The sequence below is a fragment of the Miscanthus floridulus genome, chromosome 2, assembly GCF_019320115.1.
Source record: "Miscanthus floridulus cultivar M001 chromosome 2, ASM1932011v1, whole genome shotgun sequence".
Taxonomy (NCBI): Eukaryota; Viridiplantae; Streptophyta; class Magnoliopsida; order Poales; family Poaceae; genus Miscanthus; species Miscanthus floridulus.
Window position 1 is genome coordinate 163958543 of NC_089581.1, and position 10443 is coordinate 163968985.

At 41.0% G+C, this 10443-nt stretch overlaps 1 protein-coding gene across 2 annotated transcripts; it reads right to left on the reverse strand.

The window, feature by feature from the left end:
• Window positions 1–966: 966 nt before the first annotated feature.
• On the reverse strand, window positions 967–9255 carry LOC136535551 (DNA repair protein UVH3). Of its 2 annotated transcripts, XM_066527838.1 has the most exons (14): window positions 8725–9255; window positions 8177–8367; window positions 7966–8098; window positions 7385–7462; window positions 7241–7294; window positions 6926–7110; window positions 5145–6777; window positions 4764–4958; window positions 4591–4676; window positions 3891–4164; window positions 3643–3779; window positions 3068–3152; window positions 1882–2385; window positions 967–1613 (listed from the first exon to the last, which is right to left on the reverse strand). In XM_066527838.1, the coding sequence occupies exons 1-14, from the start codon at window positions 9061–9063 to the stop codon at window positions 1044–1046; spliced, it is 4464 nt and encodes a 1487-aa protein (XP_066383935.1). In that variant the 5' UTR covers window positions 9064–9255; the 3' UTR covers window positions 967–1043. The 2 variants fall into 2 exon arrangements, with proteins under 2 accessions (XP_066383935.1, XP_066383936.1); XM_066527839.1 differs by lacking the exon at window positions 8725–9255 and having other exon boundaries at window positions 7966–8075; window positions 8177–8194.
• Between the last annotated feature and the right edge of the window lie 1188 nt (window positions 9256–10443).

Below are 10443 nucleotides of genomic sequence, written 5' to 3' on the forward strand. Positions count from 1 at the left end.
GGAGATAAATCTGTTCATGTTGTGTCAAAATTTAACCTGCTCAGAAATGAGTCATTTTTTAGGCCTCCTTCGGCTGGAGGGTTTTTGGAGGAAAGTGGATAAAAAACACCGTTCTGGATGAAATGTTATGAGAGAAAAACACTGTTCCCGGATGAAAAAACAAGCGGATCAAGCCGGGTTCAAGGGCACGCGAACGGGGCCTTAGTCTGAAGAAGAGGAATTGGCCTGGCTCTGTTAAATGCAAGTTGTGTTAGAAACAAGTCAACAACTGATCACATAGCATCCTACCTCTGAACTTTTCCGCCTATCAAACAATTGTAGGTGTTAGAAACAATTGAAGATGATCAATGGCGAATGGGATCATCGACGAGCTGAATCAAGAGTTGTTGCAGGCGTGGGAGGGCTTCTAAATGCACGTTTGGTAAGGCCCCTCTCCGCCTATCAAACAATTTAATAGAAGAAGCCGTTTTCAGTTTTTCAGTGAAAAAATAAAGGGAGCCCGAGCCGTTTTTGAGTAGTAAAATTATGGCCTCTCCAAAAGGGCTCCGACTCCCCTAAAGGACCCATTGAGGATGAGCCCTACAAACAAAGCCTAAGTAGCGTTAGATGTGTTTATAGTTCTTTTGGACATTGAGTGTGGCCAAGGAAGACCTGAACTTCTGGGTTCTAGTTGGGTTAAGTTCTTTTGTGGGGTGCTGAGGGGTTGCCGCGGTCAAGCGTAAACTGAGTTTAGTTTGTTTGCGTTGTTGATTTTCAGCGCTTCCTTGTAAACTGGCAACTCCAGTGCAGGATTGGGGCTTCAAACTTATATAAGCTTTCTAATAAAACCGAGCTGGACCTTTGATCTAAAAAAGACAGAACAAAATCTCAGAAGTGGATTTTGCGTCCGCAAAACAGCGCTCATGACTGGTCTACACAAAACAGCGCGTGAATCTGAGTCTGAGATCTACCGTGTGGCCAAAGATCGAAATGTGAATCATAAGCTCTTGAACCAAATAGAGGCCATAATGGCGTGCTATACATGCAATGCAACTGCAAACAAGTCACGATTTTCTCCTACGCTTGGTAAGCGTCGGCATGGCACTCAAACCTCGGCTTGCCTTGCGTCTCTGCTGCGACGAAGATGCACCACGGGCCTCCATGCTTGCATGCTCTGTACACTCTCCAGCCGTCGACATGCTCGCACTCTTGCCACTCTCTGAAACTCCATCCATAGCGTCACATGGACCACTTGGTCCAGGTTCTATTTCTGCACCAGATTGATCACCTGCTGGTTCTTGTTCGTCGCCCTCACCCTCCTCCATACAAAAACCACCACCACTGAACAGATAGTCTTTCGGTGCCGAATCCACTTGATTGTCCTCACGTAACTCAAAGTCCTGGGAATCTTCATTGATATCTTCGGTAGTGCCTGCACCTGTATGCATCCGACTGCTGTTTAGTTCACTTGTATCCTGATGGTAAAGGTTAAATCCTCTGTCTTCTCCAGCCATGTCTGCGACTGCAGCAGCTTGACCTGGGTTATTTTCATCGTTTTGATGCATTGTAACATCATTGTCATATGCTTCATGACCATCTTCCATGTATGTCACCTGTTTCCGCTTCCTATTTGACTGCAAAAACAGCACCAGATAGCAAATGAAAAGTTTTTTTTATCTGGCGATGCATATATAGCTTTTCATATGGAGAACAAACGAAAGGCATCACACAACTCTCACTCTCAAAATACTGTAAATTTGTGATTTCAAGTAATAGTAAACATGTTCACTAATTACCATGTTCTAGCTAGCCATTTCTAGGCCGGACTACAAATTTTGCCAATGCCTTAGAAACATAAGCACCATATGAAAGTGAAGGCACAATACAGTAAGAGAAGCTCACCCTTCGCAATGCCCTTCCTTCTGATCCGTAACTGTTGGAATGCCTTTTACATGAATCCTCATCTGAAGCTGAAGTAGAATATTCTATTTCACAATCCTCCTGACTTATTGTTGCATCATTTCCAGCATTTGTCCTGCTTCGTCCTCTTCCCTTGGAACGACCACAGGGGCTCCCTCGTTTTCTCTTAGTGGTATTGTTATTTTCTCTAGTAATCTCAACTGTATCTGCCAAACTGTTGGTATCGCCAATTACATTATCTTTTTGACTTTCCATATTCCCGATCCCAGAATTGTTTTCCCTTTTTCCTCTACCTCTGGCATGGCTCGAGGAGCTTGCCTCTTTCTTCTTGATCGTCTTGCTAGTACTGGGATTATCCTGCTTAGGTTCATCTGTGTCAAGAAAGCTTTTCCCTGTAATGCCCTTGATGGCTTTCTTAATCCTTTTGCTACGAATTTTTGCAAATCTCTCGTTGAATGAATAAAATGCCTCCATGCGCAGCTGAGTCTGCATATAAGTAAATCAATTTAAATTAAAATGCGAGGATTTGAAATACTACACATTGTGAGCATCACCTCATTTCCATTTAAATATTCTTGGCTAAATGAAACTCAACAAGAAGACTACACATTTACACTTACAAAAAGGCAGAGAATCATTTCCATAATGATGCAATAGGACAAGAAAATTGTAATGATGTATTTGGATTTTTTATTGACATAGCAAATGGTTATGATATGATTGAGCCACTGGATGCAGATCCAAAAATTTACACAAGATTAGGTGAGACGTTGGCATATATGTATAGTTTGTTCTCTAAGAGTGTGTTTCATTTGAGGAATGGGGTGATCCATCATCTTCTCACTCCTGAATTATTTGTTTGGTTTGTGGAATAGAATGGATTGATTCTATCACCTCATCCCTCACAAGCTAAAAATTAGTACAAGCATTAGGAATGGGGCAGTTCCACCAAAATTCATGGGATAAAACTCACAATACACCACCACATCTAGGATGGGGTGGTTCCTCGAACCAAATATCCTCTAAAAACATTCATCATCTTTCTGAGAAAAAAAAAAGACAAACTACAAAAGTAAGTAAACTAAACCAGCATCATGCAGAACATTACATACAAAACAGAAGTAGCCTAGAATGCAGTAAATAATTATTGAAACCTAACTAGACAAACCTCGTGTTTATTATACTCTCTCAAAACAGGAAGAAGCAGTTCGTCAGCTTTCTCTTTGCCCCATCCAAACCTTTCCCAACATAACCTGAAGGAATTTTTTCTTTAGTTCTGATGCTGTACCAAAGACGCAGAAGAATAGATAAAAAAAGCTTTCATAACAGATCAATGTTCTTCAGTATGATCATTCTTTTTCTTAAGGGTTCTCGTAAACAAGATAACAGTCATGAATCAATATCAAAACAGAAATACGAAAAAGCAATGGTTTACATATCAACTTTGATTCCTAAATGCTCTACAGTGCAGGTACTTCTAAAATTTTCTTTTGAGTGACACACACAATCCAGTCCAGCTTACCTTCTTACATATGCAACCTACACTAGGCAATATAGTCCAATCTGGCAAATGGATAATGATATACTACATATGTAATATTAAAATAAAATAAATTATTATCATTCTCGAAAAGGAAAGAATAAATTGGTATGCTCACAGAAATCTAGAAGCATAGCTCTCATGAATACGACGTATACTGCTTGCAAGTTCAATGCCTCGCAGAAAAATAGTTCTCAACTTACTTGCGTAGTAGGCCTAAATCTGGTCTTCCCCAGGAAAAAGGCTCCATTGAATTGTCAACTTGTGGAGAAATATATGCATTTACAACTGACTCACTGGGAAAAGTTGCAGGGATATGCCAGTTCTTGCTCACATTCCTCTGATAAATTAAGGAACAATAAGAAAAAAAAACACGACAAGAGCATGTATATGCAAGAATCAATCAATAACAGAGGTCCATAAGTAGTTCCCTGCAAGAAAACATACTTACATGTTTACTCATGAATATTTCCTTGACATGTTCAGCCTCATTAGAAGATTGTTTATCATCAGAACCTTGGATGCATTCAGGTTCCAGGCCTTTCCCCTTGCCATCTGAATCATTTCCACCGAGTTTTCTTTTCTTCGATCTACCACTTGTTTCCACATGCAGTTTACCAAATATTGATGGATCTGGTGATTCAATCCATTCTTTAAACTTCTGCAGTCCATCTTCCTCGGGAAATGCATGTACAACTTCAATAGCATTCACAATGCCGATACCACTGCACGCCAGCATATAAAATAAAAAATTAGCGCATAACCAACAAAAATAAATGCATCAGATGAAATGTTGCAATTTGGTGCTGCACTTTAGAATACTTAGAAAGGCCAATCATGCTTTTAGTATTACTAAACTTAGATATTCCGATTGAAAGGCATTCAAACTATGGAACAGAAAATGAAGGAAAAAAACAATTTCTGGAGCAGAAACTCGAGATCCACTTCCTAGAAAAGACAAATGTAACAACTCATAGAGAAAAATAAACTTTGATGTTACTTTCATATAGCAGTTGAAATCAGATGGTTAGCTGACAGGACACTGCATTTGCACCACCACAACTAATAAACATTGTATATATGTAGAATGGTTTCAAGATGTAACAAGAATATGGTAAAGAAATTCCTGCATTTTGTTAGGTTGTTATTACCTAACGCCTTCAGTGTAGTCACTCCCAAGAAGCAGAGCCATACGGATTAACTGTTCTCGTGTTAACCCAAGCTCAGACTCAATGTCCTGAAACATTACAACACTAATTGGAAAAAGGATCGAGCTGAGAAGACAATGAATATAATTGAACCAAGATACAAAAAGAGGATATACCTTCATAAAATATGTTTCTACATACTTCCTATCATCAAATATGTTCTTGTAAACATTCCTTGCTCCAAACAGAAAGACGTCTGAATCATCAGTGACAACTCCATCAACGAGGTTATTTATTTCCATGTATGCACATTGAGCTTCAGCTTCCGTTGGTGCAATAATATATGGCAAGCCAAACATTTGGAGCAACTCCTGCAACATGGAACTGCATCAGAGTGGCATTTTGTCATCAATGGAACTTTTGGCTAGTGCTTCTTTACTAGTAAACCAAATTGTTTACTTATATCTCTATTTCCAATGCACACATTATGATATAACCTGACATCAAGAACCTTAAATTATTCAGTGGAAAATAAGGAATTAAGGATCACTTCAAACCTGGCATTCGGCAAACATCTCACTGCTTACAGATTCTGCATGACTTTCAAGTTTTCGCCTTTCATGTCCAAGTTCTATCTGTTCTTGTCTAAGACGAGATAGCTCTGCATCAACATAACTCGCTGATATTGTATGATTGCCATCGTTGTCACAAATTTGTGTATAATCTATCTCAGATGTGGCAAACTTCAGATCTTCCTGGGTAGCATTTTCTTTTTGTTTGACAGTGGCAGCTAGCCGTTCATCAATCAAAAGATCCTTTTGGTGTGATAAGGTTTCTTCAGCTGAAGCAATATCTTTGCTGCATTTTGATTGATCAGAATTCATAATGTTTAGGCTGGAAGTTTTATCACAATCGCCTACAGCTGTTCCAGGAATTTTGGTTGTAAATATCATTACATCTTCACTGTTAGTTTCTGTGCTGTTAGATGGTTTTTCAGCCACATTACTTGTGAATGTAGTACATAGAGGCACAGACCCCAGATGCTCATCATTATTCACCAGTTGAGGTCGGGTTTCATTTTCTTGTCTATCAGTTCCAAGTAGTCCAGTGCCCTGTATAATATCATCCTTATCGCAATTGATTTCTGTTCTTGTTTCATTGTTTATCTCTTCAACAACAGGTACTCCAGAATGTGAATCATTTTCACCAGGAGCTTCAGATATCTTAGGAACATTATTGGAGAACTGCAAAGATCTATCTTCAACAGATGCTTGTATATCTCCGGTGCTCACATTCTCAGATGCCTTCTTCTCAAAATCCTCTAAACTCCTCCTTATTGCTTCCTGTACGAGAGCTGCTTCTTCCAGATCCCCCTTTGGTGCATTACATGGATTATGTTCACTACTAGAAGCAACTCCAGGTACAAAGCTATCACCTTCCTCCCACTCCATCTCATCATCGCTGCAATTCTCAGGCAGAGATGACTTGTGATCCTTCTTGTCAACTTTCATAGGAGACGTTCCTGCTTCAACAACACCATCTTCCCAAATACACTCAGAATCTTCAGATTCTTCCGTGTTTTTAACCAAACAATTATTTATGTTGGATGTCGTCCCAGACACTAATTGCAAAAATATATCTTCATCGCCATCCTTCACTTCAGTTTGATCAACCGAGAAAGATATCTCTATTGCTTCCTTGTTTCCATAACAAGAACTCTCAGAAATGTTATCTGCTCCCTCTACTTGTGATGAGGTCTGATGGTTGTCTCTGTCAGTTTCAGAAAGATCCTCATCAGGACTACAAGAACTCTGGAGCTTGTTACTTTCAAAAAGATGTTCCGGAAAATCTGGAGGTTCTTCATTGCCTGTTGATCCATTGTGAACATTGGACTGTGTCTGTCCCTTACTTTTAACCTGCTCATTCTCTTTAATAAAATCTAAATTCCTTTGGATGTCACGAGTCATACGAATTCCCATTGCTCTGACCCTGCTTACTCTAGTTCGTCCTCTCTCATCACGATAGGTCTCAACATCAGGCCCAAAATCCCTCAAAGGTTTGCTGCTGTTGGGAGGCTTCATTGTTCCCAAACTACTTGTGGGGTTAGATGTGAAGACAGAAGAACTAATTTCATTTTTTGATTTAGTGTTCTCAACATTATGTTCCTTTTCACCTCTTTGTGCCAGCGTCCTGATCCAGTAGGGAAAGTACGATAAGCTAATAAATATCATGCTGGAATATCACAAAAGGCAATATGTAGAACTGGAAAGCCTCAAATGGCCAGCCCTTGTTAATTCTAATGCACACAGCGACAGATGCAAAGTAACAAATCACTTACTGTTTATCACCAGTGAATGATGATGAGAAAATGAACTCTCTGTTAGCTTCTGATGCTATTTTTGATGTCTGGACACCTCCACCACCCTTCCCTGCAGCAGACTTCTGAACTTGGTCTATCTCTCGACGGAAAGCGACTGTTTTGAGATAGGACTGTATTTGAAGCTCTGAAAATTTTGCAGGTTCCTGGAAGGAACTTTTCATTACTAAAGATGACCAAATTGTAAAATCATATTAAAAGGGTGCAAGGATAGATAGCCACCAAACAGATAGTGTTGCTATGCAGCTGATATACTTACAGAAGTATGCCTATTACCTTTTTTATTTTCTGGTACTTCTGCCTGTTTTCAGCCATCACTCTCTCCCTCATCTAAAGCAAACACAGAAAAGGAAATAAGACATCTTGATGCTTTGTAGCATAGGACAATCATAAGAAGCATTAGTATGTTACCCCTTTTACCTGAACAAGAAGATCTAACTGCATCGATGGAGGAAGGGAAGCCAATACTGCAGGATCAATGTCACCAGTTGTCATAGGCTGCAATAGCAGTAAAAAAATAAAATTATACTATGTTTTAAACCAACTAATAACTGAAGCGATTGAACATACAACAGGGGAAAAACACTTTTCTTAATACAGAGCAAGAAAGCCAGGAACTAGTCCATATATTGTAGTTGTGGTAAGGGCAGATCATCCTTTAATCATCGGGCTTTTCCGTCGAGAAGAGTCTTTGATGATAGCCAAGTTTGATAGGCAAAATCCTTTTACTGAATTAACACTTGATTGATTAAACAAGACTACCTTCATATAGAGGAACCATCTAATAAAGCTAACCAACTAGGATGCATAGCTATCAATCTAACAAACAAGGGAAATAAGTGGCCGTCGGTCCAGTCGTATATGGTTTCCATAACACCAAAGTCACATGACAGAAGTATGAAATTCATAAATATTTTAGCAAGAATCAAATAACCTGCAGAAAGAAATGTGAAAGAAACAAAAAGTATGAAATTTCAATGATTCATGGGAAATATACTTACGAAGATCATCCCTTCGTCATCATCTTCATCCTCATCAATTTCAGCTCCTTCTGGCAATGGAACATTTGTAAAATGGTGTTTTCCTTCATCAGTGAAATCTGCCTCTTCCTCTGCAGCAAGTGATGCGGCCAGCCTTAACACATGCAATAAAAATATCAACTCACTGGCCTTAACCAGAAAATAACATGAAGAAAGTTACGGGTAGACATACATTTCATCCACTTTCTCCTGATTGATTGGTGCAGCATTTCCCTCACTGTTGTTGGTATCACCAATTTGGTTTTGACTTGTTTTCTCAGTTTCTCCTTCTTTACTGCTCTCAACTTGCTTGCCCCTGGCATCATGCTTAGCCCTGTCAATCCGGATTTGTTCTGCCAATTCTTCAAGCTTCCTCGCTTTGAGCTGACAACCAAAGGTCACAAACCATCAATACCTTGATCATGAATTGCTCAGCACATCGAACTATACTATACCCAATGTATTGCACCATATAATTGGCAAAGAAAAATGACAGAAACAAACTCTCCTAGGAACAACAGTTATATGATGATGGTTATTCGGGTGAATGGGAAGGATACACTGCCTTCTGCGCTAGGATCAAAATAGAATGCACTTCAAATTCTGTGCCAAACATTGATAATTTTGCATTAAGCGATTCGGGATGCCAGTATTCCACCTCTAATCAACCAGACAACTACCACCCACATCGTGTAGAGAAAAATGGGGAGAAGGGATAGGTAACGGAGAGAAGAGACTCACATGGGAGAGCAGGAGCTTCTCGGCGGTCTTGCGGACCTTGGCCTGCGCGGCGTCACGGTGCCTGCGGCGGGAGGCGAGGGTGCGGCGCTTGAGCGCCGGCGTGGCGCCATCGAAGACAAATACGGGGCGGACGCGGAGGAAGAGGAGCTTGCAGATGCGGCGGAGGAACCCGAGGAGGTGCGCGTCCCGGACCATCTCGCCGCTGTCGTCCCGCATCGCCCGCATGAACTGCACCATCCAGATGCTCGCGTCCACCGCCACCCGCTTCCCCGCAAGGGTCTCCACCGAGACGCGTCGCCCGACCGGAGCCAACAGTTCCCACAGCCCGTGAACTCCCATCTCCTTCCCCCCGGCGCCGACGGAAGAGGTGGAGGGTGCCCACGGCGGCCGGCGACTCTGGAGAGGCGCAGCGGTGGCGCGACGCCGAGCAGGAGGCCAGGAGCGAAGGGGCCTGTGCCTGTTGCTCGGGCCACGACCACGAGCCTACGACTCGCCGTCTCGCCTCTCGCCTCTCTCGGGTTTGGGAGTTGGGACTTGGGAATTGGCCGTGGCAGGGAAAGGTCAAAGGCGGTTCCCATTGGGCTTGTTTGGGCCGCATAAATGGACCATTTGATAGAGAAAAAAGTCCACGTAACCTCCTCAATTGTACATACTCATTCGATCAAACCTATAACTGAATTATACATGATCTAATTATTATAATTTTTATACTATAGTTTAAGCATACAATAGTTAGTCCACCATAAAAATTTCATCATAATTGGACCATAGAAACTGCAGCTATGAATAAATTATAGAAAAGCATAGATCTAAAGCTACAGCAAAAAAAAAATTAAAACATACCATATTATATGTTCACTGTGTATATCTACTCATGTGAAGTCCAATAAAATTAGATTTTATATTTTATGATTTACTATGATTTTTTAAAGATTCAGCCGAAATAATAATAAAAAAGATAAAATCATCTTTGAAAACCACTTATAACAGGCTAGGGAGATAAAATGAACGGTTTTAAAAGTTCAGGAGGATGGTTTATCCGGTTTTAGAGTTCAAAGAGGAAAAGGAGACTTTCGTAAACGTTGAGTGAGCTAATGTGCACTTTTTTTTTTGTTTGATAGACGGGCGTACTCGCGTTTTGGGCTTCTTGAAAGAAGTTACAAGTGCTGAAGTTGGACCGTTCTGACCATTTGTGATGGCCCTTTTTCCATTTCAGTTTCGGGGCCCTTTTCCACGACCTGGAGGTGAAGGTCGAGCTCGCTAGCGACCGGCGGCGACGGCGACAGGGAGGTTTGTGCGTCTGGCTGCGGAATGGCGTAGACATGGAGGCGGCATCCTCGGCTGAGATGAGGAGGCATAGGGCTCGCAACAGCCCCAGACTGGTTTCATCTTGCAAATTAGCAATCTTGCTCTCTTTTTGTATATTGATAATGTAATCTTGCTCTTTAAGCCTTATTTTGGGTGGACTGCTAATTCTTGGCCATGAGCCCTCTGCAGTGAGTTCCGTGAAGACCTCCGTTGTTCATTTCTAGAGTCTGGTTTGATTGATGTATCTTTCTAGCGTGATTACTTTGTTGATGTTCTTTTTACAAAAATAACTTGTCATATGTACATTGCCTCCATTGTTTTGTGTTTTTAGCAAAAATATGGCCCTATTAATCCAGCGTCCACACAATCGGTTGTGTACTATCGTGTACTAGATGCCCTGCATTACCGCGA